At 49.8% G+C, this 27197-nt stretch overlaps 5 protein-coding genes across 6 annotated transcripts in view; 4 read left to right on the top strand and 1 right to left on the bottom strand.

The window, feature by feature from the left end:
* Nucleotides 1-6565, top strand: part of LOC135823953 (rab GTPase-activating protein tbc-11-like) — a gene marked incomplete in the record, with an annotated part of 15971 nt that extends 9406 nt beyond the window's left edge. Inside the window, 6 exon segments of the mRNA XM_065336831.1 lie at nucleotides 457-498; nucleotides 674-799; nucleotides 1431-1523; nucleotides 1933-2052; nucleotides 4843-4950; nucleotides 5645-6565. Of these exon segments, the coding sequence (XP_065192903.1) occupies nucleotides 457-498; nucleotides 674-799; nucleotides 1431-1523; nucleotides 1933-2052; nucleotides 4843-4950; nucleotides 5645-5749 (594 nt within the window).
* Nucleotides 6566-7324: 759 nt separating this feature from the next.
* Nucleotides 7325-9853, top strand: LOC135823197 (uncharacterized). The gene has a single exon (XM_065336040.1). The coding sequence runs from the start codon at nucleotides 8027-8029 to the stop codon at nucleotides 9644-9646; it is 1620 nt and encodes a 539-aa protein (XP_065192112.1). The 5' UTR covers nucleotides 7325-8026; the 3' UTR covers nucleotides 9647-9853.
* An 852-nt stretch (nucleotides 9854-10705) lies between these two features.
* LOC135823602 (uncharacterized) lies at nucleotides 10706-11930 on the top strand. Its single transcript, XM_065336448.1, has 2 exons — nucleotides 10706-10751; nucleotides 10987-11930. The coding sequence occupies exons 1-2, from the start codon at nucleotides 10706-10708 to the stop codon at nucleotides 11928-11930; spliced, it is 990 nt and encodes a 329-aa protein (XP_065192520.1).
* Nucleotides 11931-12895: 965 nt separating this feature from the next.
* LOC135823951 (aldo-keto reductase family 1 member A1-like) lies at nucleotides 12896-24641 on the bottom strand. 2 transcript variants are annotated; one of them, XM_065336829.1, is made up of 11 exons: nucleotides 24439-24641; nucleotides 22927-23094; nucleotides 21598-21666; nucleotides 20728-20775; nucleotides 19107-19154; nucleotides 17902-18018; nucleotides 17109-17215; nucleotides 15960-16038; nucleotides 15254-15337; nucleotides 14829-14911; nucleotides 12896-13518 (listed from the first exon to the last, which is right to left on the bottom strand). In XM_065336829.1, exons 1-11 carry the CDS (start codon nucleotides 24508-24510, stop codon nucleotides 13482-13484), a joined length of 912 nt encoding a protein of 303 aa, XP_065192901.1. In that variant the 5' UTR covers nucleotides 24511-24641; the 3' UTR covers nucleotides 12896-13481. The 2 variants fall into 2 exon arrangements, with proteins under 2 accessions (XP_065192901.1, XP_065192902.1); XM_065336830.1 differs by lacking the exon at nucleotides 14829-14911.
* Nucleotides 24642-24824: 183 nt separating this feature from the next.
* The window catches only part of LOC135823948 (uncharacterized), a 3106-nt gene continuing 733 nt past the window's right edge, over nucleotides 24825-27197 (top strand). The window contains exon 1 of the mRNA XM_065336826.1: nucleotides 24825-27197. This exon is cut by the window's right edge and continues 733 nt beyond it. Coding sequence (XP_065192898.1) covers nucleotides 25117-26853 — 1737 coding nt within the window. The 5' untranslated portion in view covers nucleotides 24825-25116 and the 3' untranslated portion in view covers nucleotides 26854-27197.

Raw genomic sequence — 27197 nt, 5'->3', positions numbered from 1 at the left:
CTTTTTAAAGTTTATGTGACTAACGTAATCGTATATGTGGTTCGTGGGTGGGTGTTTTTGTTTTGTTTTTGTTTACATGTGTGTAGGTGTGCAAGTGTGGTGTGTGCTGTGTGTGTGTGTGGGTGTCTGTGGCTGCATATGTCTGTGTCTGCATAATTATGTCTGTGTCTGCATGTGTCTGTGGCTGCATATGTTTGTCGCTGCATATGTCTGTGGCTGTGTATGTCTGTGGCTGCGTATGTCTGTGGCTGCATATGTCTGTGGCTGCATATGTGTGTGTTATGCTCTACGCAAGCATGTTGCTGTTCTTTGAAGTGTCTTTGAATGCTGCGAGTTGTTTTGCATTTTGCAATATATCTGCTTTGTTTCCCTCTTTTCTTTTTAGAAACTGTAGTAATATCTGAGCCATGTCCTTTGGTTGTGTGTTATCTATCTTCTTGACCTTGTCTTTCGCAGGGTTTGGAGACGATATTCCAGATGGCCATCGCACTCTTGAAGGTATGGCTTATGAGTCGGTTATAATGACCAGGTGTGCCCTTTATAGATTTTAGAATTCCATCCACGATTCAACGCGATTCAACACTTCCTATTAATTAATTTATGATTGGGGGTGGACAACTCAACGTCCAGTAAACCACTGGTGTATATGTCTGTTTACTTGCTTGCTCTGTAGCTGAATCGGCGTAACCTTCAGCAGCTTGAGTTTGATGGCATTCTGGACTACTTCCGTCACTTACCTAAGAACTACCTGAATCCTGACCAAGTCAGCACTGTCCTAGAGACATCAGCTAGTATCAAGGTATGGTGTGCATGTGTTTGCGCGCGCGCGCGCGCGTGTGTGTGCGTGTGTGCGCAAGAATGATGCTGCAGTCACTCAACTGTGTACAATCTTGTTTCAAACGTGCTCGTAGACCTGGGATTTGCCTTATCAGAGTGGTCTCCTTAGAGTGGTCTCCTTGGAGTGGTCTCCTTGGAGTGGTCTCCTTGGAGTGGTCTCCTTGGAGTGGTCTCCTTGGAGTGGTCTCCTTGGAGTGGTCTCCTTGGAGTGGTCTCCTTGGAGTGGTCTCCTTGGAGTGGTCTCCTTGGAGTGGTCTCCTTGGAGTGGTCTCCTTGGAGTGGTCTCCTTGGAGTGGTCTCCTTGGAGTGGTCTCCTTGGAGTGGTCTCCTTGGAGTGGTCTCCTTGGAGTGGTCTCCTTGGAGTGGTCTCCTTGGAGTGGTGTCCTTGGAGTGGTCTCCTTGGAGTGGTGTCCTTGGAGTGGTCTCCTTGGAGTGGTCTCCTTGACGGGTTTTACTGTACTTGTTTGAGCGTAGCCTGTTTTCTGTTTTCTGTTTTCTGTGTGATCGTTCACTGATTGGTGGCAATACGTGTACATTGTCTGCATCCTTGCTGTATCCTTGTTGCATCCTTGTTCCTTTGCTGCTCTGTCCAGATCTCGCCGCGTAAGATGGCCAAGTATGCCAAGGAGTATGACGTCAAGGTGCTCACGGAGACGTTTGAGCAGCAGCAGATCGAGAGGCTGCAGGTAGAGTTTTTCACTTGACACCCGTGTGTAATGAGACTTGGTAGCGGTTAGCTGCCTGATGTTTGCTTGCTTGCTTGCTTGCTTGCTTCATGCTTCATGTTACAGCCAAATAGATCCCACTGTCCTCTGTGTGTGGGTGCGTGCGAAGGGGGATAGTGTGTATTTGGCTTTGGTCCAGTTGAGTGTACTTTCTTTCTTAGGCGTGGTTAGTGCTAAGTTTGTCGTGACATGGCATTGCTTGATTTGCTATCATTGTTCTTGTACGTACAGTAGATGAGATGATTTGTCGAGAGCGCTATGTTCTTTGCTCTGCGCACGGATGTGCCTGGTGTTGGGTGGCAATGAGACTCATGAATATGTTTACCTGACCAGAGTGTCTCTCGTCTCTCTCGTTTCTCTCTGTGTGTAGGTGACAGTGGATCAGCTACAGACCACCAACCGTTCGCTGCGAGAGAAGAATGTGCGGCTGCAGGAGGAATCTGAAGGGTTGATCAAGAGCAAGATCGAGATAAGACTGGACATGGATGAGGTAAGGACTGGCCGCGCCGGCGGACTACGCTACTGTCTGCTGCTGAAGAATGGGGGTGCACAGGTGTAGCCTAGGTGCACAGGTGTAGCCTAGGTGCACAGGTGTAGCCTAGACCACTCTCATTTCTCATGTACAACTGTTTCTATGGTTGAGATAGTACTGTGTACAGTCAGACCTCACTTTTTAAACTGCACAAATCCGGTTTCCACAAAAATATCCGGATAGGCGAAGGAACCGGATAATCGAACACCGGTTATGTTGGATGCATTTCGTATGCTGTAAATCTGTAATCAGCTACTTTTTCCCAATGGCGAGGGATCCGGGTTAAAGAGGACCGGTTAAAAGGGAAGTCCGGTGAAAAATTTAAATTTCACAGTCCGTAGAGTTCGGGTCGCTGAGTCGAATGGTCTTTGTCCGAGGAGGCTGCGGTTTATGGTTCGTCAGATACGCCCAATCGAACATGTGTGAATTTGAGCGCGCATCACCCAGATCCAGGTGATGACGTCACAGCCAGGTAGCCACACCATCTAGTTGTGTACAAAAATGGCCATATTCGGAGCGCGTTCGATTGGGGAACCGTTTGTCGCAGCTTCTTCGGACCAAGACCATTCGATTCAGCGTTACAAACACTACGTACCCTGTGATTTTCAGCTCGGTAAACCTGGAGGTTATACCGTATTATAGCCGTTTCCGAGTTGGACTTTTCCGTCAGCCTCTACGCGCTCTGCGCTGCGTGCATGTAGTGCGTGCAGTGTGTTATCTAGCTGTAGTGCAGTCAACAAACTCATCACAGACGGAACTACTCCCGCACTGCCGTGCTGGGGTAGTATGTACAAGACTCGAGTCACAACTGACACAAGACTCAGAAAACTAGTCAACACACGGACTTGTCATGTACTACACTCGTATCAGTCGTATTGTACAGTCATGTAGTCAGAGAACGTGCGTTTCTCCTTGCCGGTGCCGGTGGTTGTGCTTTGAGAAAGAAAATTTTAGTTTTCCGCACCCGCCTCATTATTTTTATGTTACAGCGATGAGTGCACAACCGTGACAAGTGACAAAACAGCGAACAGCTCCCGGACCTAGAACTTTCAGATTCCATAGCGTTGCGAGCGAAGAGTCGTGCCCGTGGTTCAAAGAGCCTGCACTGTTCTCCAATTGAGTAGTCCGAAATATTCCAAGTTCGCACCAAAACATCACCATGTGGCAGGCTACTGGAGTCTAAGCGAATCTAATCGGTATGGAACAATATTTAGAGCACTCGCATCACTCTTCTCCATTTTGGCGACCCTGCTCTCCAACGATCTGATCAGCCTCGTCTGCAATAGCTGCTGCTTCTTCATCAGTCGGAAACTCAGTAGCGCTCACTCTTGACCGGCCCGCGTGGCCATTTCTTCAGCTGAATACCGAGGTTCTCAGCCCCAGACCGAACTCATGAAGGTCAGCCATGGCTGCATCCTCACTCTCACAAGGAGTTACAGGTCTTCGGGGTCGCTTGCACCAAACTATCAGTCGCCAAATCATTTGAAATAGCACTGACACTATTGCTTTCACGCACTCCTTTTGACCAGCTGCACGCTATGACGTTGCAGAGGGTGTGGCGCGGCCGCATGACGTCATGGCGCAGCCCCCGAAACTCAGTTTTTCAAACGGAAATATCTCGAGAACGCTTTGTCGGAGACACGTGGGACCAACACCATTCGACTCAGCGCCCGTAACTCTACCGACCCTGAAATTTAAATTTTTCACCGGACTTCCCCTTTAAGCGATGTCTGACTGTATAATGTAGAACATGTATCTAACAATGGGTGGCTTGTCAACTGACAACCGCTCTACACAAAAAGTCTGTTGTTTCTTGCTCAGTGGCTAGCAACTGGATAGAGTGGTTGTCAGTAACTTAGGCAAGCCACCCTTTGTGTACGCTGCAGCTGCATGGAGCCAACCCTTTGTGTACGCTGTAGCTGCATGGAGCCAAGCCTTTGTGTACGCTGCAGCTGCATTGAGCCAATAGTCTTCTTACATGTACTGTGCTGACAACTGAAATCCGACCCCTGGAGCGGTGCGCTCACATTGCCAAGACCCAGCACGCGCATGTAGCACTACGGGATAGAGACCGCTAGAGTCGGTGCTGCGCTCGAGCACGGAAATCAGGAGTCGGATTTCAGCTGCCCGCACTGTATCAAGTTCCGAAAAATATTGAGGTGATGACCCTGTGTATGCCATCCTAGTCACGTACCGCTTATATTGAGTGGGAAAGCTTGAAAGTATACTCGTACCTTTCGAAATGTTAATGTTGAGGACCCTGAAGTGTGTCCTCCTTGTAAGTGTGATCTAATAATGGCTGGCTTGGTTATTCTAGCCCTACTCGGCAGTGTAGTGAAGTTTCACTACACTTGCATTTTCACTAAGGGGCCGTCCAAGGTTACCAATACTTGTAATATTTTCAAAACGAAAAGATTTCGTTTGGGGGTGGGTGGGTTTGAATGAGTTTCGTTTTGAAAATAATTATTGAATGCAGATGGAGAATGCCCAGTTACTTTTGGGTGTCGAAAATTGACGTCAATATTTTATTGGAATTCGTTTTACCTGCACAAAAGGTGGGTGGGTGGGTAGGGGCTGAAAAATATTAAAACTTTTCGTTTTGTAAAAACAATCGGTAACCCCTGACGGTCCCTGAGTAGGAGTACTTCAGTAGGATGTGCATGCAGGTGCCCACTACTCCTGGAGAGGTCTGGCGTGCCAGCCATACACAATCGTCATGTGCACTGTGCTCTGGGGTGTGTTACACAGCTTGAGCAGCGCATGGCAAGCCTCGCCAAGAAGCACCGGGTGTTGCAGGACCAGTACATGGAGTTGATGCGGCGCACGCGTGTGCCGTCTATCGATTCGGAAATAGAGGTAAGGCGTGCTGTTTGCATGGCTATTTGCAAGAGTACATGTATTTGTATGACTGTTTGCGTGGCTGTTTGTGTGCCACTCTTGGTATATGTCATGTGCTGCCAGCAGTGACTGGTCTGCAGCTAGCTGAGCATGTGCATACTGCCGCCACTGCTGTGTGCCTGCATAATGCGTATGCTTCTGGCATGTGAAAAGCACAGAGGTGCAATTAATTTCCAACTGCATGAAGTGCTAACGTGTGAGATGTGTACTGTCAAGCATTTATCAACCTGAACACATAGAAAGCCCAGGCAGTCTGTTTACCTGTTCACCTATCCTTTTTTTTGTACCTGTTCCCTCTCTTTCTTTCTCTCTTTCTGTCTTCTTCTTCTTCTCTCTCTCTCTCTCTCTCTCTCTCTCTCTCTCTCTCTCTCTCTCTCTCTCTCTCTCTCTCTCTCTCTCTCTCTCTCTCTCTCTCTCTCTCTCTCTCTCTCTCTCTCCCTCTCCCTCTCCCTCTCCCTCTCGCTCTCTCTCTCTCGCTCTCTCTCTCTCTCTCTCTCTCTCTCTCCCTCTCTCTCTCCCTCTCTCTCTCTCTCTCTCTCTCTCTCTCTCTCTCTCTCTCTCTCTCTCTCTCTCTCTCTCTCTCTCTCTCTCTCTCTCTCTCTCTCTCTCCGTCTGACTCAGCTGTGATATTGTTGACTTTGTTCTATTGCAGCCGACAATACCAATCAAGATTTCTTCTGAGGACACACCTTCGCCTAACCTTACTGATCGAGACAGCGAGGACTCTGGCTTCAGCCCCAAAGATTCCTCACTCTAGGCACTTGCTGCAAATGTAGATGAGATCGGCATTGGTGTACTGGGCCGACCATGATCGCTGTTCTTGTGACATGAGGAGCATATTGTATCCCGAGTAATAGCCATCAGTCGTAGCTACTATGATTCGTCTCACTCTCATCTTGTCCACCGTCTTACCTGCATGTCATGTAGATATTCTCTGTTCCCAGTTATATTTTCCGTGTTCACTCTGTCAGTTTCCCGCGCTGGTGTCTCTCGTGAGCAGAGTGAGCACGCGCGCCTGTTTTTTAGTCCCGCTCTTTTATCTCTCTTTTTTCCAGTCCACTTCCACCTGTTTGGAAGGTTCCCATAGGTGTCTACGGAGCCAAATCGAATCGGTGTGTGTGTGTGTGTGTGTGTGTGTGTCACCTCTATTCGAATCATTGTGCTTTTTTGTTTATTTCCTTTCTGAGTCTGGTTTATATCAACCCTGTTCAAATGGAGCTGAAGTTGACGTAGAAACCACACAGCATGCTATGTCATGTTGCCTGGCAGTCACTACTTTCGTGTTGTTGTTTTTTGACACCCTTGTCCACAACAGGGTCTTTTTTCAAATATTCTATATCATACTTTATTACTCTGATTTATATTCGGTCTCCAATAATGGTGTTTCCTCCGTTTTTTATTTACGTTTGGCATTCATTCTGTCTTCTTTATCTTGTCTCGTAGGCCACACATTGGCACTCGCCTCGTCTTCGATATATCGGTACATTGTTGCCCTAGCTCTTCCAGTGCTGTCTCCAGCACATATCTTTGCGCTAAAACTCCGAAATGTTATGAACATGTATTTTGGTGCCGATGCGTGTGTTTGCGTTGCAAGGTGCTTCAGGGCACAATGAACTATGCACCTCAGGTGATAACAGAAGGACAAAGTTCAATGCTTAAATTTCTGACTTAAAAAATTCTTAATTCAGCGCTGACTTTGGCGCTGAAATCAGCGCTAAATCCAGCGCTAAATTTTTCGATACAAATTGAAAAAAATTCAATTTGTATCGAATAATTATTAATTCTTATTAATAAATGTTGGTTTGCGTTGCGCAAACCGTATACGCGTAGTTAACCTACATGTCACAGAGCCGCATCTCCCGCATGGAGATGCCGTCCGCGGACACGCCAAAACCGGCTAAGTCTCATACGAGCTCCGCTAAAGTCGTACGCACTGCCGGGCTCCCGCGTGGGGCCCCACGCAAGCATTTGCAACCGCGACGCGCGTACGGCATGACGTATAAGCCACCTATCAGCCTTGGGTGCAAGCTCACCCAAGGCCACCCTCGCAAGGCAGGAACAAGTAAAGACATTCACCAGTTGTTTGTTGTGCCTGCCCGCCGCAGAAATTGTTTTAATTTGAAATTGTCTTCTTCTAAGCTTCCGCTCTCCGCGATAGTCTTTACACCCACCATGGCTTTCTCGGATTCACAAATGGAGTCTATCCAGCAGATCGTGGCAGCCAGCGTGGCAGCAGCCCTCAGTGGCAACGCACCGGAGAACGTCACGGAGCACCAAGAAGGCGGTATGTGTGCTGATCAATTAATGCACCATACGAACATGGGTTACCCCTCCTGCATTTCGCACGTCTCGTTGGAGACAGTGGATCGGATCAGACGAGTCGAGTATATAGATCTGGCAATACTGCTCCCGCCCAAATCTATTTCTACCGGGGAGCCAGCCCCTAAGAGGTTCCGCATAGACGAGGAAGGGGCACTTTCGGTGACAAGCGCACCGAAAGGGAAAATTGAGAACCTTGCCACGTGGACCGAGGCATGGTCTATTTTTAGCCTGATCGCCATCCGCGATCAACCTCGCTGCGCCGCTGCACTGATGCAGCACCAAATACGCATGGTACAGGCAGCCGGGAAGTACCGCTTCTCGGCAGTCGTGGACTACGACACGCGGGCACGCCAGGCCCTGTCAAAGGACCCAAGCCGATCCCTGGCGGAGCTCGACACGGAGCTTTTCGCGACGTGTTTCACGGGTCAGGCCCTTCCCAATTGCAGCATTTGCAAGAAGGTGGGGCACTTGGCCGGAGCGTGCACCTCGGCCTTTCGCGGCAAGCAGGCGAAAGAGAGTGCAAGCACTAAATCAACCGAAATCTGCCGCCGTTACAATCACGGCGCCTGCAGCGGCCCATGTCGCTTTCGACACGCCTGCCTCTTCTGCTCAGGCTCGCACGCCGTGTCAGCCTGTCCAGCCAAGAAATAAGAACGAACAGCAATCAGCCCCGGCACCACTTTCTTGCATTCACCCACCCCCTAACACCCCTATGAACATTGCTGCATTACACCCCAACACCCCTATCAATATTGATGCATTACACACTGAATTGCTGGCGCACCCTAATCCTGCATTTGTTCATTCTCTAATTAGCAATTTACGTGCCGGCTGTCGTATTGGGTTCACCGGACCCCGTGATGTGTCCGTACGCAGCCCGAACTTGTCTTCAGCGGCAGCACACCCCGAGGTCGTCGACCAGTACCTGGCCACGGAATGCAGTCGCGGCCACACCGCTGGCCCCTTCAACGCGCCGCCATTCGTCCATCTGCGCACCTCTGGCGTAGGTGTGGTCCCCAAGAAGTCGGGCGGCCACCGGCTCATCATGCACCTGTCCGCCCCCGATGGGAACAGCGTCAATTCGTTCATTGACAAGCAGGCCTATCGTTTCTCCCTAATTACGATTGACACGATAGCAGACCACGTGCGCAGGACGGGCCCCGGAGCCCTCCTGTCAAAGGTGGACCTGAAGCACGCTTTCCGACTCTGCCCCGTGCACCCTGACGACTGGCCGCTCCTCGGCATGTTATGGAAGGGCAACTACTATTTCGACACTGTCCTGCCATTTGGCCTACGCTCCGCTCCCAGTCTGTTTAACTGCCTGGCTACCGCCCTAGAATGGATCCTCCGTAATAACTACAGTATCCCTGCACTGGAGCACTATTTGGATGACTTCGTATCAGTGTCTCCAGCAGCCGAGTCTGTCACGTCCTCTGCGGCCGCGACCCACAAAGCCACTATTCTGCAGGTCTTCGCAAAACTGGGTGTCCCAACAGCAGACGGCCCGGACAAAGTTGTTGGCCCCGCCACCTGCCTCACAGTGCTTGGCATCGACATTGATTCAGCGGCAGGGGAGCTGCGGCTCCCAGCCGATAAGCTCCGTACATTGCGGCAACTCCTAGCAGCCTGGGCCACCCGGCCATCAGCGTCCAAACACGAACTCCAGTCCCTCGTTGGCCACCTGGCGTTCGCCGCCAAGGTCGTGCCAGCCGGTCGTACGTTCACTCGCCGCCTCATCGACCTGTGTTCCTCAGTCACCAGCCCTGCCGCGGACGTCCGCCTCACCAGCGAGGCTCTCGCCGACATCAAATGGTGGCAGGATTTCCTCCCACTATGGAACGGAAAGGCCCTCCTACGCGACCCCGTATGGTCAAAGTCCCCGGACCTGGAATTGTTCACCGACGCGTCTGGCAGCGGTTTCGGCGGCTTTTACCAGGGTCGTTGGTTCGCGGGCACATGGTCAGCGGCGCAGCAGGCCCCACCGTACACGTCCATAATGTGGAGAGAGATGTGGCCCATCGCCATCGCCTGCCAACTCTGGGGCCCCCACTGGGCACAGAAGAAGATCCTCCTGCACTGCGATAATTCAGCAGTGTGCACCGCCTGGGAGTCCGGCACATGCCGACACGCCGGGGTCATGGCACTGATACGCAGCACCATGCAACTCACCGCTCGCCACAACTTCTGCCTGCTCGTCCGTCACATCGCCGGCGTCGACAACAGCATCGCAGACGCACTCTCCCGGGCCCAGTTCCAGCGCTTCCGCCGTCTGGTTCCCGACGCGGAGACTGCCCCATCGTCACTCGCCAGTGCCCAATCCGACAACAGATAGTCGCATCCGTCTGCAGCTGGCCAGGCGCCCCAGCCGCCAATTCAAGCTCCCAGCAATCCCAGCTACCACTGCGCGGGCTCGCCGTACGTCCGTAGTCCCCCCAGCCCAGCATCTCGCATCTCTGCTCTTTTCTTGTTGTTTTGTTTACCCTACTCTACTAACCCACCTACAATTTCCGCTGGCAATGATCCATGCCCTCGCCGGGGCGAACCCTTCTTGGTCTATCTTACCACTCTGTGTGCTTAATGGGCTTATCCGGCCCCTTAGAACCCCCCCTTTTTCTTTTTGGGAGGAAGGGGGGGGGGCCGACACCCCGCAGGCCCCGAGCCGGCGACCGCGGTACTCGGGGGCGCTCCATATGTACGCTATACGTGTGGCCCGCATGGCACAAACAAAATATGGGCCATGCACCGTGTTGCCATGCTACCGAGGCAAATTGTAGAGGGCGTTAAGCCTACCTAGCAGGTGTAGGTTTGCCTGTATACTAGGGGCACGGCTCCGTGAGCCTGACCTACTCGCTGTCTTGTGCTCTGCGTGTATATCCAGGCTCGCAAGCCGCGCGCATAACATCCCGCCGGATGTCCACCTCCCGCCGGAGGATCGCCTACAGACACCACCGCCGCAAGCAACGGCTCCGCGAGCCAACGCTTCGCCGCCCGCTGTCTTTTAGTATTGTTCTGTGTGCCTATCCAGGGTCGCTAGCCCCGCTCGGATTACATCCCGCCGAACATATAACTCCCGCCGGAGAATTGCTTACAGACACTGCCGCTGCAAGCTGCGGCTCTGCCGAACCAAGGCTGCGCCGCCCGCTGTCCGTTGTTCTGTGTGTCTGTCCAGGGTCGCCAGCCCCGCTTGCATAACATCCCGCCGGATGTCCACCTCCCGCCGGAGGATCGTTTACCGCCGCAAGCCACGGCTACGCAAGCCAACGCTTACGTGCCACCCCCATGCGTCCACCCGCAAGGCTAAGTACCTATGGGTTAGGCCAATAGCAGAGGCTCCCACCCCGCGGGGCTGGGGGAGGGGGCTCTCGTTTCGTATTTGCATTAGCCCCACAGCATGGGGGCGAACCTCGGCCAAACCAGTACCGGAACGCCCCGCCGAGGTCAGGGGGGAGATCTTCCACTAGCATAACCCACGGGTCCCCTGCTTACAATCCGCAGCCATGCCGCCGGGCCAGTGCGTTCCGGGAAGCGGGCCGCTGTTCGGCGACCCGGCGCAGCACGCATACACCGCAGCTTGGCCGCCGTGCCACCCTGCCTGTTTAGGGAACATGCTCGTGTGCGGTCGTATGCGTGTGTGCGTTTGTGTTGCATGCGCTTGTGCCTGTGTCCTCCTAGGCTCGCTAGCCGCCGCTCTCTCAGCGCGAGCAGAGCACCTGATTGCCAACTCAGTAGCCACTGGCACACAGCGCACGTACGCCCCAGGCTGGCGTGCATTCTTGGAGTTCATGGGTCGCATGCGCCGCGACGCACATCACCCAGATCAGAACGACGTCCTGCTGTTCGCTGCCGCAATGTCTCACTCAGTCAGCGCCAGCACTCTGAGAGTCTACCTGGCCGCGATCAAATACCACCTCCTCCGCATGGGAGGCCCGGTCGGGGTTACATCCTCTAACCGCATCACAGCCCTGCTCAAGGGCTTGGAGAGGGAGAGAGCGTCACTTCCCAGGCATCCGTCAGCACGCCCTCAGCGCCAAGCGATCACCGTCCACCAGTTGAAGGCTCTCCGCCAGTTCTTGGATCGGACCTTGTACTCCCCGGCAGACAGACTAATGCTATGGGCTGCTCTGACGACAGCCTTCCACGGCCTGCTGCGTGTGAGTGAGTACACGTCGCCGTCACCATACGGTCCCGGCGGCCTCAAGACACTGAGGCGCGAACACCTCCGGCTAGCCCAGCAGGAGGCCTCTCTGCAGCTCCAGAGGACGAAGACGTCTCAATTAACAACAGGCGGGGAGGTAGCGCTGCATCGCTACGCCGACCCCGCACTATGTCCCGTCCGAGCCCTGCAGGCTTACGTTCGGTCCAGCAAATGGAGCAATGACAAGCAACCCCTATTCAAGTTTCAGGGTGGTCGCCAGCTCACGCCGAACGACATCAATGCTGTCCTACACAAAGTGCTAGGTCCAAGCATCAGCAGCCATTCCTTACGCGCCGGGGGAGCCACACACATGGCGGATCGAGGCGCACCGGAGTATGCCCTGATGGCTGCAGGCCGCTGGTCCAGCGGGGCATATCGCACGTACATTCGCAGGCCCGCAGGCATGCCACAGCACTACTAGAGCCTGCGTGTCGCAAGCCACTCGGTACCTTTATTGGAGGCACGGGTGCTGCCAATGGGCGCCGCAGAGTGCACGCACATCGGCACCATTGAACTATTCATGTGTACTAAGATTTAGTGTTCCGCTGCCATAGCAACCTAGTAGTACACGTAGCCGTTCCGACGGCGCAGGACCCCGCGGGTCGCTTCTGCTGTCCTTGCCTCTCTGATGCGTGATATGTGTACATCATTTATAATCATGACCTCATACTGAGTACATGGACGTCATACTTGATTACCGATCACAGGCTCATGATTATTCATGCTGGAATAAACGCTTGCGACACCCCACAGGCTCGTCTCTCTTGTGTGGCATGAGGGTTAACTATGAATTTTAGCACTGAAATTGGTGCTAACTTTATCACATTGCTGTGATACTTTATCACCTCCGGTGCAGCGCTAAAACCTCACCACAATAATTATATTCCGCCGAGGTGCGAAGTTTGTCGCCAACTTTAGCGGTGACCAATTTCAGGACTGAATTTATCACTGCATTTGCTCCAATTTCACAGTTTGCACACATGGAGAGGCTCCGAAATGACATGTTCGTAAGCGATAGGCACCCTCTAGTGTGAAACATGCAGACCATTTTTATCTGGTGAGGAAAACAACGAATGTGCAGTCAGTGCTACTGCTCAATGACATCCGATCGAGTGAGTCAAGTATGCGCCGGGCACGGTGCAACCCTAGACCTGTCAACTGGTGCAGCACAGAGCAGGGCGCAACATTGATTCGCACGACCGGATATCATTGATCAGCATGCACTGTAAATGGGCCAGGGGAAATCACACGCATGAACACGTATGTGCATGGAAACAGCAAGAAACAAAATTTCCCTACTGGTGATGGGTTACACGGCATCCCTATCCTCTGCATGACAGGTATTCTCATCCCTATCCTCTGCATAACAGGTATTCTGCACATGGACACCAGATGCACTGATAGCCGTGCAAGACTATAAGTACAAAAGCCACTGACAACAAACTTGGAACTAAAACATACAAAAAAACACCAGCAGCAGCAGAAGAATTAGAAATCTGGAATAAATAAGAAATCGGTTGCAGCACCTAGTGTAAAACTAACCAATACTTCATACTCAATACAGCATTGGCTACAATCAATTTCGTAAAATGCCACAGACCGTACGGTAAGGTCAGGAAGCTTCCAGGGCCGTGTGAACAACATAGCGGAGAAGGGGAAATATTTTCTTCAGTACATTTTCACCATGCTTGCCTAACACGCCAGCAGTTTAGCACAGAATTCATGACAGACTGACATCCAGTGATCTCAATAGCAAGACACTTAATGGGAAACAGCAACAGCTCCAGCAGCGGCAGTAGCACTGATGCAATGCAGCAATATGCTAGCGAAGACTATAATAATAATTAGTATCCTATCGTTTTCGGTGTCGGTGGCAAATAGGACGGCGAGTCCAGCTCGGTGTTCATCCCATGCCATTTGCCCGGACACGGTTTCTAAACATTCTGAAGTTCAAGCAGCAGACTACACGGGCCTAGAGGGAGAACGGGAACAGTGGATGCTCACGACAACTGCACGGACAAGAAAAAACAGCCGCAGGTACTCCAGCGTAAGGAAAGATCTGCCCCGACAGACATACGGTTATGTTTGCACAGTACAGGTGAAATCCTGATAATTCGAATCTCAAAATGCCAGGAAAAAACTTCTAATTATCCGGGCATTCTAATTATCCAAACATGAACCCACAACTCAATATGTATGTCAAAATACTCTCATGGTCACGCAGAGTTGCGCTATGGACCTTAGACACAGATTTCACGGATACTGAACTGACCAGCACAGCCTGCTCATGCAAACTGAACTGACCAGTACAGTGTACAGTGAACTTCGAATTACACTTTGCTAACTTCGAATTATCAGCACAAATCCCACACATTTTCTATGTATTAAAGTGGAATCTGTGGGACTTCTAATTAACCGACATGTCTTTTTTTATTTGGGAATCGTATTGATAGAAATCGGTCCTGGAAAAACTTCTAATTAAGCGGTATGTTCGAATTAAGCCATATTCGAATTATCAGAATTCCACCTGTACTAACGTCCGATTCCATGAAGATGTTACTGGTATTATCAAACGGCGAGGAGACAACAATTTGAAAATCGCAATCAGAATGACACGCTGCATCGATAAACACGTGTCGACACAGCGTGTCCTCCTGATTGCGATACAGTATTAATAGAGAGGTTCCGGGGTACGATTTTCCGTGCCAAAATCCGTATGGGCGCTACGGATTTTTTCAGGATGGCTCCATACGATTTTTCGGCACGGAGAATCCGTGTGGACTGGCTTTCATACGAACCATGTTTCGTATGGAGATTTTGCGTCATCGGGTGCAGAAAGATTTTTCGCGTACAAATTTGGTACGAGAAACATCGATTTTCCGCGGGAAGTTTTGATTTCGGTACAATTTTTCAAAATAAAAAGGCATAACGCAGGAATGTGACGTGTCTGCAATCGTAACCTAGGCAATGGCGGCAAACACGTCAGTTCCGTACTCCGGAACATTTCACTGCTCGAAAACGACGTATAAAAATCCGTAGCGCCTCTACGGATTTTGGCACGAAAAATCGTACTCCGGAACCTCTCTATTATCATTTCTTCATAACGGCCGATGATCATGCACCAGCAGATGTTGGTCAAGCACACAATGACGACCGCAATACTACATCACTGACCATGCTAACACAACTATCCGCTCGTTAGAGATACCATCAACTAATACTGTTTTTAAACCAATCCTACCCCTACCGAAACGACCAGAAAAACGCCGGCAACGAAAACACAAACCAGTGAAGAGGGGGGGGAGAGCAGTAAGCCTACCCTTCGTTCGGCACGATTCGCCAGTCCAGGTTGATAGCATGCAGTGACTTCATTTCCTCGTCAGAAAAGGAGAAAGCAAACACCTGTGGTGGCAGACACGAGGCAAACACGAAGAGCCGAGTGGCGAAATGTCACACGTCTTGTGGATGCGTGGGCCTACCTGCACCACACATCACAGCCTGACTCCCGTTTACGTCTACGGTGAAAGTTCCAAAACGGCCGGTTGCGCCATCACACAGGCACAGTTCTTGCCCCGTACACGTGGTCACGTTTTTGGAGAAATTCGAAAATCCAAACGCACGTATAAGGTCGCTTGGAAAAAGACTGGGAGAGATATGCCGTGCAGTGCAGCCCCGTGTATCGTAGTTCAGCCCAGTGCAGGGCTATATGACTGGTAGTGTACATTGTAGGTACTTGCAGCTCACCTGTATGTTCTCCTTTATACGCTCGGCCGTGACTGACTTTGGTATGACAGTGATACCACGCTCCAGCTGAAACCGTACCAGCACCTGGGGGAGGGCAGGGGAGGGGGGGGGGGGGGTGGGGTGGGTGGTGGAAGGGGCAGGGCCAGAAGACAACCGTTGGGAATATAGTAGAACGAAGACTATCCTAAAATGCCGGTCTACACTGAATTGAAGGGACAAAGATTAGCTTTTGCTGATGTTTGCACAAAGCACCATTCAATTGGTGCACAGCATAATTATGTACTCACTCGATTAGAAGCCGGGGGCTACTATTTTTTCAATACCAATTTCGAGGAGGCTTATATTCAAGAGGGGCTTCTATTCGAGAGGGGCTTTTATTGTTTCATTCCATACTGGTATTCCAATCAAATCTCTAAAACGTTCATATTCACAGCAACTCGGCCCCGAGTTAGTTTGCACACACTACATCGACCAGGACTTGTACCAATAGGAACATGCACGAGATGTTTTTTGCAGACTTGACCTTCATACATGGCACTACCTGGTCACCCCATGCTTTGCGAATAGTAGTCCGGGCTTCTATTTGAGAGGGGCTTGTATTTTCTCAAACAGTCCTTGTAGGGAGGCTTTTATTCGAGAGGGGCTTCTAATCAAGTGAGTACGGTAAGTGTATAGGATTGTATTGCAGCAGTGTGGTGTCACATACCTGTGTTGGTGTTGCATTGTGAGCTGCAGCAATGCTACAGACTGTGGGGTGCTCCAGCAGGTTACCCGGTCGGTCAGGCCTAGCAAGTGGCAGATGTACATACAAGCAGAGAGTATATACACTCAGTAAGACTCTGTATGCAGGTGCAGAAAAAGTGCTCAACATCCAATCACTTGGATGGAGTAATGACACATGTCAGTGAGCAAAGGATCACTCGTAGTGTTTCGCTACTCTAAGTTTCATGCACTGTGTGCAATCATCATGCAAAAATCCCCATTGTGTACAGACAAGTTTCCACACAAGTTTACTGACATGTATACAGTAAATACATGTCCACAACAGCCGACATCAGAGCCCAAAAAGAAACGGACTCATAACCTGTTCAAACAGAAATATTTCATATCAAATACGTGCAAAGATGAAGTTCTGATGAGCTATGCTTCTATTTCCACACAAAGCCTTCTTCCAGGACGATACATTTTCGAAAAAAAAGGTTTGGAAAGATACTATACAACTGCCCTCCAGGATTAAATGCAGTCAAATCTTCTGCAAGCGACCTCACTTGTAGGCAACCATCTACTGTCAACAACTGTTTCTAGTACTTTCTACATGAACCCACGGCTGCACACGAAAATGATCTGTCCAAGGCGACCATCTGCTGTACACCACCAACTGCCTTGATTTCATGTACAAAGATTGCATGTCAACCTAGTGGAAGTGACCGCAATGAGAATCAAAATCACAACAGCTTGCAGCTTTAAATTCAAGCGGGCTAAGCCTGACCGGTGAAGTAAACACACACTGGCTTGCAAACTGCACATATGGGCACGCATGCGCGCATGCACACACACATAGACACACATGTGCACATGCACGCACACACACACACACACACACAAACTCACACGCATACACACACACACACACAAACTCACACACACAACACACACACGCATACACACACACACACACAAACTCACACACACAACACACACACACGCATACACACACACACACACACACACACACACACACACACACACACACACACACACACACACACAAACACATACACACGCATACACACAGACAAACACACACACACACACACACACACACACACACATACACACACACACATTGTGATACCTGGGAAATCCAGCCCGTGCCAGTGGGCAGTACGCTGTGACCTGGATGTTGTTGCTCAGGCAGAACTCAACCAGCTCAGTCTGGGTCAGGTACGGATGGTTCTCTATCTACATGCAAACAAATGGTACATCAGCATTCAGCAAGGCGGCTCACATCAAATGTTGTCATACATCAGGACAGTGACTCACATCAAACATTGTCAAACCATACAGGGTATGCCACTACTTGACCCCAACGCTCATTAGTTCAACTGAACCTCTACAATGTCTAAGTTACACCGACGAGGAGCTAAGGGTACAGCGATCTTTGGCGACAATCTTCTGGACATGTCAACAGTACATGTACGTCATCGTGGCAGTGCATCATAATGGAAAGACAAACCAAGGGGTCCTCCTATCTTCTCAAATTGACGGCCATGCATAGTCACATGTATCATCCCATGCATGCTGTATAAGCAGAAATATTCGTCTGGAATTTAATTTCGTCTTTTTCGTCCAAGGAGCTTTTGGACTAAATTAAATGCCGGACTAACGTCGATTTGTCCAGCTTCTCAATACACTCTTATGATCCATGGACGAAATTTACAGCCGGACGAACTCCCTTTCTTTGGAGTTGGACGAAATTATTGACCGACGAAATGTTCTACCTGCACAGTAGTACATGTATGAATCTCTATGCAAGTGAGTGTTTCTGTAAGGTGTTGCTCAGCCACTTAACAAGCCATCCACACACCTCAGGCATTACCAACATACGCCAACAAGATTGGAAACTCGTCGCCTTCTGCAACGCTCACCTGGAGAACGGCCGGATGGATCCTGCCTGAGGACAGCACTTCGGAAATCTGCGCCTGGTTGAAGTTAGATAGGCCGATGTGCCGTGCCAGACCACAGTCGACCAACTCCTCCATCGCCTGATGCAGGATGCAGGACCAGCACAACAGCAACATCAGCACAACAACAACAACAACACCACCACTACCACAACATCAGCACAATTACAATGCAGTGGCATGTAAGTATTCTGTATCAGGAACACAGCATACTATTAGCGCTCTTTACAGGAGACCACTGCCACCTTGTCCCTTTTGCCTAGTATTTTGAAGCTGAATATAGAGCATATTATGATCAGTCACCACACACTACACACCACCACCACACACTACACAAAGTGTAGTGTGTGGTGGTGGTGGTGACTGATCATAATATGAATTGGCTGCAGTGGAGCATCCGTGTTCTAGAAAATGAATATAGAGCACAATCATAAATAATTATTCATAATAATACAGAGCTAGGGTAAACTGAACACACACTGCGGCTCAGTGCAACTGACACAGAGAAACTAAAATGTGGTTGGATGCAGTTCACAGGGAAGTGTACGGGATAGCTGTGATTGAAAGACATCAAGTGAACATACACACAGTAAAGGCATGCCTTATCACAGTATAAAGGCATGCCTTATCACAGTATAAAGGCATGCCTTATCACAGTATAAAGGCATGCCTTATCACAGTATAAAGGCATGCCTTATCACAGTATAAAGGCATGCCTTATCACAGTATAAAGGCATGCCTTATCACAGTATAAAGGCATGCCTTATCACAGTATAAAGGCATGCCTTATCACAGTATAAAGGCATGCCTTATCACAGTATAAAGGCATGCCTTATCACAGTATAAAGGCATGCCTTATCACAGTATAAAGGCATGCCTTATCACAGTATAAAGGCATGCCTTATCACAGTATAAAGGCATGCCTTATCACAGTATAAAGGCATGCCTTATCACAGTATAAAGGCATGCCTTATCACGGAGAAACAAGGTGCACATGAAAGAACTCAGTGGCCAGGGCCAGGACTCCCATCCAGCTGAGTAGTGTACATCGTACAGGGCAGGAGATAGTCAAACCACACAGCTGCAGCAACACATCACTAGTACCTGACAAACACTGCAATTTGACAGTACTAGTATCTACCATCAGCAGAACACAGGAATAAGCCTACCTTCCACGTCTCCATGAAATGTATGTCGAAATTCAGAGATCGATCGTCCTGCCCCACAGCAAACAGTAGAGAAATACGGGCGTAGGAGTTATCCAGATGATGTCAGAGATCATGAATGCTCTGCTTTATACGCATGCTTCATCCATGTGAGGGCAATTTGCCACCTATTGTTGGCTCTTCCAGACATCCTTCAGTTCCAAATAGGGATAATAAGTACTATAATTATAGGATATCCACTATTGGGACAAAAATAATAATGACGAGAATCAGACAAAAAAGGGAGGACGAATTGTTACGAGTTATGACTAACTGTCCACCAAAGTAACCAGATCATACCGGTAATACAGTCAGCGAGTGCGACAACAAAGCACAAAACTACACAGTCCGAGAAAAAGACAAGAACCTTTTTTTTCTTCAAGCAAACAACCCAAGAGGACCTCTTCGAATGCTGAAAAGAAGAGAGGTGCTTCTGAACACCCATGTTTATCATTCTCATGCCTGATGACAAGTCCACAACAAGCTGCTATAAGTTAGCGCTAGAGACCAGGCTGGTGTAAGATATTCACACCTTGTGCACTGGTGATAACTTACACTGACAACACAGCTAGCCAATCCCAGAGAGGAAAACAACACAAGTGGCGACAATCACGCAGTGCGTAAGAGCACACACACTCGTCAAGTACAGTCGCCAAAGAAATCCGATCGACGTGCCGAAAACAGCGCCAAGGCTCATGCGGCCCGCGGGAACATGCATGATGTCATTGAAATGGAAATGCGGCGCTACTTTTGACTCGCGGGTCGGTTTTCGTTGACCATGACTGTGCATGTAGCCTGCGCTGAGCTCGATACACATGCCATGCCAGTCAGGAGTCCATGTTAGGCAAGGAGTGCGTGCTAAATGGAGTGAGCGCCAAATCTTAATCAACTGGCAGTATTGCAATACAGAAATATAACATCCACCACCCATAACCACATTCCTATCAGCATGTGCTGATCAGCAGGTTGAACATGACCTGCCAGGCTGGCCGCTATCCTTGCATGCAGTTCTCATATTTACACATCAAGAATCTGGCAAAGCAAAGGTAAAGCCTACCCAGGATGGGCTACAGTGCATTGCATACTTCTAACACGTTGCAGGCAATGCAAAAAGCCACTCTACATGCTTGTACTGAGTCCTGCACTAGTGCACAGCCCATTAGTTTTGGTAGGTCTAGGCCTGCACAGCGCCCTGCACCACTGCACAGCCCAGTGCTTGCAGCCTTGCACAGCACCCAGCGTGACACTGACAAAAGGTTCCGTCTGGCTTTCAATAATTAATTATATTAAACCGCAGGGGCGTCGGACACGGTACGGTAACTACGGCATTGACGTACCACTTTTTGCGCCAGGTACCCCGTGAATAAATAAAATACACCGTCATCTGGGCTCTAAATTTCCAAAATGTTCGGCTCAGCCATCCCTCCCGCACGAGTAAATTGTACTTCAGACAGCTGACCGCACCACACAAAAATACCTTCTGACGCCCCTGAACCGTACCCTGTGTGTAAAATACCTTCCACACACATGACCGTGATCAGCATAACTACTGCCTGGGACTAGTACATGACTGTACAGCACTTACGTGCATAGCAAGTGGCCAGTGCATCAGATACAAGTCAATGTAGTCTAACTTCACATAGTCCAGCAAGAGAGAACGATCCATGGAGAAACACACAAACATGCACACACACACACACACACACACACGTGCAGACACACACACAGTGAATAAAAGCTTGCCCACAGTAGATGAGAATTCCAAGCTACTACACAGCAAGTATGCAGTGACTCAGACAAGAGAGGCACACGCATGCATGTCAATGCTTTCTAACATGTTAGTCTTATGATACTCTTATCAACATCAGGGATGAATTTATCCTGTATCGCATCGCAGTTTACTACGCCAAATCGATCTACTGCTACTCAAAAATCACAGTGACACGCAGAAAACTGCCATACATACACATACAGGCTATCCATGCCTTTTTGTAGCTTACGCCACAATTGAGATTTTGCATAGCAAAAACTGCTATGCAAAAACCTGACAGTAAATTCATCCCTGAACATCATGGCCTGCTGTACTGTACAGATGACCATGTGCATGTGCTGTAAGTCGACAAATTTTCTGCTCATTCAAATTTCGGCCTCAGTCCCAGGGCTGAACACATTTCCGGCGTGTACTGCTGCTGCCTGTATACACTGTCACACTGAACCTTGCAAAACAAATTTCGGCTGCAACAGATTTTCAGCTAAATATGATCAGGCCGAAAATAGCCGAGAATAAATATGCACCCAAAAATTTGTTGACTTGCAGTATGCAGGGTTGTACAGGACTGGTGTAAGTTAGTAGAAGGTTTTCCAAAACCAAAAGCAAATGGCTACTTGTTGGGGAGTCTCTCAGAATCAATCATCAGTGCACTGGACAGAGTATGAGGGCAGTGTGTATGCTTACGTTCAGTAGCTTCAGTGACCGCTCCAGTGCCGGCTTAACTTTCGCATGCTGGTGATCTGCATTCCATAGCTGAAACAGATACAGATGCAAAGCGGAGAGACAGCCACACACCATGTGCTGCGGAGCAAGCTTGTTCCACAGAGCTACACATCACTTGACTTGATCGGTGCTGTTTAGAGATTTATGTGTGATCGCTTGCTGGTGACCCTGCGCACTGATTAGCAATTGCTAGAGATGGGATTATGTACACTGCACGCGTCTTTTTTGCTTCCTTCAGTTATTCTCATTCTTTGTAGCCTTTTAAAGTACTTAGTTGCTCTTCCTGATCTTTCTTCAGCATTATAAATTATAATAACTAAGAATTTAGTTTCCTCTTGTAAAACTAGTGTTAGTCCGTTGTAGCAATGTGTCGGTGTGCTGGAAATTACGTGGGTGGCACGAGTTAGTGCGGCCTACCTGGGCTACGGAAGGCGTTCCGGATACGCAAACCAATGTACATGTACGATGTGCATCATGGTACATGGTACATGGTACATGGTACATGGTACATGGGGAGCGCACCAACATACAGTAAAACCTATCAAGGCGACCACTCGGATAAGGTGACCACTTGTTCCAGAAGACCACTGGAACCAGTACCAAGGGATGCTATTTCCATTCAAATGACCCTGGATACGGAGACCACCTGGCAACAGAGACCACGTTTTGAAGGTCCCTTGAGCGGTTGTCTTAGACAGGTTTCACTGCACATATACAGTGTTCATGGTACAGTGTTCATGGTACAGTGTTCATGGTACAGTGTTCATGGTACAGTGTTCATGGTACAGTGTTCATGGTACAGTGTTCATGGTACAGTGTTCATGGTACAGTGTTCATGGTACAGTGTTCATGGTACAGTGTTCATGGTACAGTGTTCATGGTACAGTGTTCATGGTACAGTGTTCATGGTACAGTGTTCATGGTACAGTGTTCATGGTACAGTGTTCATGGTACATGGGGAGCACACCATCATACATATACACTACTGTGAATATACAAATTTTCGGCAGCTATTTAATTTCGGCTATATTCGGCACCGACCCAAAACGCCTAAATTAAAACGCCGATGAAATTTTTCACAGCATCTGTCGCACTATACCATGCCCTCTACCCCACGCCGAAAAGAAATCGCTGCCGAAATGTCAAAAATCGTGAAGTGCCGAAATTTTGCAGCGCCGAAATTTTGTATATTTACAGTATGCAGCATCATGCTACACCATGGCACACTAGCATACATGTACACACACTGTCACCCTGCACACACAGATGCACAAGTTCATTGCACTATACCTTGGAGACGATGAACATTTCCTCACGCTTCACGACACCCGACTGCATAGACTCGATCAGCGCCTGTCCGACCTCGCCCTCATTGCCGTACACGGCTGCACAGTCGATATGCCGATACCCCTCGCGTATGGCGACCGACACAGCATTGCCAACTTTGCTAGGCTCGGCCTGCAAACAACACACAGAACATCACACTCACCATTTTGTTCATAGCTGCTACCATGACAACAGTCCAGAATGTGCACACAAAATACAGTACAGGGGAGAGACACTGCTGTCACAAACACTACACACTCAGGGGCGTAGCAGCCGCTCCGGCCGGTCACCACTTTTTCGCCGGACCACTTTTTCGCCCGACCACGGCCACCATAGCAAAACAATGCCAAAAGTGTCCAGAATGCAGGATTTTGCACCCTAATTTCAAAAAAATTCCGCGAGGGACATCCCCCCCCCCCCCCCCCCTGGCCGGACCACCGCCAACGGCGGTGCTACGCGCCTGACACTACATCTCCCTTTCCGGGGAAGAAGAAGGGGAGGGGGGTAAAGAGAAAAGACAAAAAAGTCACACTGAGCTACGCTGCCGAGACCTAACACTAACAGGGTCAAAACAGCTAGCTGTCCGGCGGAGATTGAGTGCTGTTGCGCATGTACATGTACATTGTATTTCTGTAAATGTAGCACTTCAAAGATATCATCATATTTACTACACTTGTAGTAGTTACTTCAGCAAACCATTCATATATATCTTATTGTCTGTGGTGCCTCCTTTGCACCATGGCTGGTAGCTCGGCCTATTTTGCTCGTAGCTGTACTGATGAGGCCTTTATGGCCGAAACAGCTTGCTGTCTACAGCATTGGGTATCACGCTCCTCGGCTTTCGCCTTGTTGAGCACTCTCAGTAGGCTGCTCTAGTGCTGCTGCATCGCGCAATGCCCGCTACTTTTGTAGTTTGAGCACTCTGGCGCTAGAGCGACGAGCTATCTTAATGTCTGTGGTGCCTCCTTTGCACCATGGCTGGTAGCTCGGCCTATTTAGCTCGTAGCTGTACTGATGAGGCCTTTATGGCCGAAACAGCTTGCTGTCTACAGCATTGGGTATATATATATATCCCCCCCCCCCCCACGGCTACGTTTCCCGTTTTTGCTCCCGTTTTCACATGGATATCATGACAACCGACCAGAAACTCCTGACGTGGATGTAGACGCAGCGCTTTGTACCGTAGTGTGACGACAGCCTAAGATATGGACCGGCAGTGCTCGCGGCTGAAAGGCTAGTGCCCCGTGGCCGCTTGACTTCTCAACAGATGTCAATGTCCGCTACAGTAGCTATCAATATGCCCTTAGTATGCGTTTGTAGTGGGATTTACTCCGTGCATTTCTCCAGTACTGTAGTAGCATTCACTTCTCGACGTGTCGTCACCTGGTCACGCGAAAGAACTCTCATGAGCCGCATACTACTGTAGTGCAGTGCTTTCCCCATGCATTTGAAAAACAGTCTTTTTTAAAGACTCACCTTCCAAGTTCCGAGACCAACAGTAGGCATTTGGCTGCCATCATGAAGGCTGACTACTCTTCTTTCTGGCATCTTGGTCCTTGGTCAACACGGCGGCATGTTTACAGTAAACAATCACTGGGACTCGCGACTGCTCATGTACTTTTAGATAGATTGATTTCAGACTCGGGATGTGGACTCCGGCTACTAGGCACGACAGATTTTGAAAGAGTTTTGATTTGAATGGCCGTAACAGGTGCACTGTGACATCATGCATGATCAATCGACAATCGTACATGACTCATGATTATTTTGCACTGTGCATGTGTGAGTGTGTGTCATGCACAGCACTAAAACCATGGCAACTGTAGATGGCGTCATGACTCGGTCTGTTTGTGCTTTTCGTTCCTGTTTCAAGTGTTTGATTCAAAAATTAAAAAGGAGAAGTCGAACTCCTGAAAGCAAACACTCTCTCCTAGCTCCTGTACAGGCTGTAGTATTGTACGTGTGACACACGACGGATTTTATCGTCTCCATCATGTGGAAGTGGAAATGGTGTCTGACTTCGTTCACTTTAGTCTCGTCTGGATAAGAAGCAAAGCCACTGCCGCCACGGTATTTCCACTGCATTTGCCTTACGGCAAGACTCTGACTTCTTATTTCTGACCATTTTCAGTACCCTTGGTGCCATCTTCAGCAATGGCTGGTACATGTGTAGGAGGTGAAGGAGAGCTTACAGTGCTTGATGCAGCCACGAAATTTGAGTATCAGTGGAAGAAGTCCTCGTGTGGATGTCCGAATGTCGATGCAGACACAGATAGCCTGATGAATGAGTTCACGAGCTGGAGCGAAGCCTTCAAGATATGCACTTCACCAGACCACTCAGGACCTGAAGCATTTAATGCAGGTGTAAAAGCAGCGTGTGATTTCTGCCACATGCTATGCGGGCACTTTGCTTTGCCGAGTACCGAGTCCGCTCTTAGTTGCCAAGCCGACGAGCAGGCCTGTTCCTGGTCAAGGCAGTATGCAGGCCGGTTCCTGACCATCTGCAAGAACGTAATCTGCCGTCTCCTGTCTTGTGAAACCACTGCTGTGCTGAGTGAGCCGCTACAGCGGTGCGCACCGAAACTTCTGTATGCGTGCTTCAGTTACTTCGACGATGACGTCCCCTGGTCCACAGAGGCGGCAAGGGACACGGCACGCGAACTAACCAACCTGCTCTGCAAAGTATGTACTCCTGATGGCATCACTGGTCTACTTGAATCTAGTGTGGGTAAGTGTGTTCTTGATGGTCTCCAGCGGCAACTGACGTCGGAAACGTGGCGTGACCATCCACAATCAGTCGACGTTTTGCTGTGGTATGCTGTGCTTGCCTCGCCGATCACGTTACAGACGAACCTAGACGTCCTCATGGCACTATTGCTTAGACTTGTAGACGACGGCGAGGCTAGTTTAGAGGTGTCAGTACGCGGCGCAGATGCTTTGACTCGTCTTGTCAACAGCGCAAGTGATGCCGAACTGAAGCGGTACAACCGCCTGTCGGTGTTGTACGATGCAACCAAGCGACACACATACAGCCATAACGGCGATCTTCTGGCCGTTATCTTACCACTGCATGCCACGCTATGCAGGGCTATGGGCTCCTGCGAAGATGGATCCTGCGCCAGAGTCGTATCCTCTCCGGTACGAATCATTGTCGGCTCTCCGCGGTGCCCGCGCATGCTAGGCATGAACTGGAATGCGCTGGACCACTACCTGAGCCAACTTCTGTCTTGCGTGGCCGGCGAGACCAGCTCGGAGCTTCGTACTATCTACCTCGAGAATATTCTGTCTGTTGTATCGGGCATGGGGCTGCAGGTAGTGCGCCACTCCCAACGTATCCTCCGCTTTCTTCCGTCGCACTTGGGCTGTCAGGAAGGCGTCGGAGAAAACTGTCGTTTCATGACGCTGGCCATTATGCGTGTCTTAGTGCACTCGGCATGGCCTCGCTTCGGTGAACCCGTGCAGCTAGTCAAGGCTCTGCTGACACTCTGTTTTCACGCCTCCTGCAGAATCCCACACAGGGCCATCACCTCTGCAGACTTTACCGATGATCCTCCGGCGGCCTGGCTTAAGTTCTGTTCTGATTTTAAGTTGAGCGAGAGGCGTGCCGAAGCAGTTTCATTGCTCAGCGCCGTGGCTTTATCCAAGCACGGTAAGAAGCAGCAGAAGCTCAACTGCTACCTGCTGCTTGGTGCCGTGGAATGCTTGATGCTGCTGGCGCAATGTTCTGCCAGCACGGCCACGTTACTGAGCAGCTTGCTGAAGGATCCTCTCCATTTCGGTTTAAGCCGCTGCGTAGAGATGGCGCTTGACTGCAGCAAAGAGTGTGGCCCCCTGTGCGTACCCTCCGGCAATATCATCAGCCCCAGCAGCACCAACGGTAGCAGCTGTTAGTGCACTTGGCTGCAGTAAAGGATGTGGTGCCTTGCGCGTACCCTAGAAATCCTCCGTATCACCTCCTGCACTATATTTAGCCCCAGCACAAACAGCAGCAGCAGCTGTTGGTGCTCTCGGCTACATGGCTAGCAGCAAAAATGCAGACCATCGTATTGTCTGGCTAATTGTGTTTTGGTAGTCCCCTGCAATCCAGCAGTGTGTTTGAAAGCCTATGCTCCTGGCAAAGCACGTGTGTTTCGGTCTAGCGACAGAGCAGCGCACACTGGTGTGCACTGCCCAGCAAGCATCGGAATGGCAAATGCAGGACACCTAGATCGTGACATGACACAGCAACCCCGTTG

Source organism: Sycon ciliatum, chromosome 8 (genome assembly GCF_964019385.1).
Source record: "Sycon ciliatum chromosome 8, ocSycCili1.1, whole genome shotgun sequence".
In the NCBI taxonomy this organism is placed as follows: Eukaryota; Metazoa; Porifera; class Calcarea; order Leucosolenida; family Sycettidae; genus Sycon; species Sycon ciliatum.
Note: the sequence above shows the minus strand (reverse complement) of the source record. Positions and strands in the feature narration are given on the sequence as shown.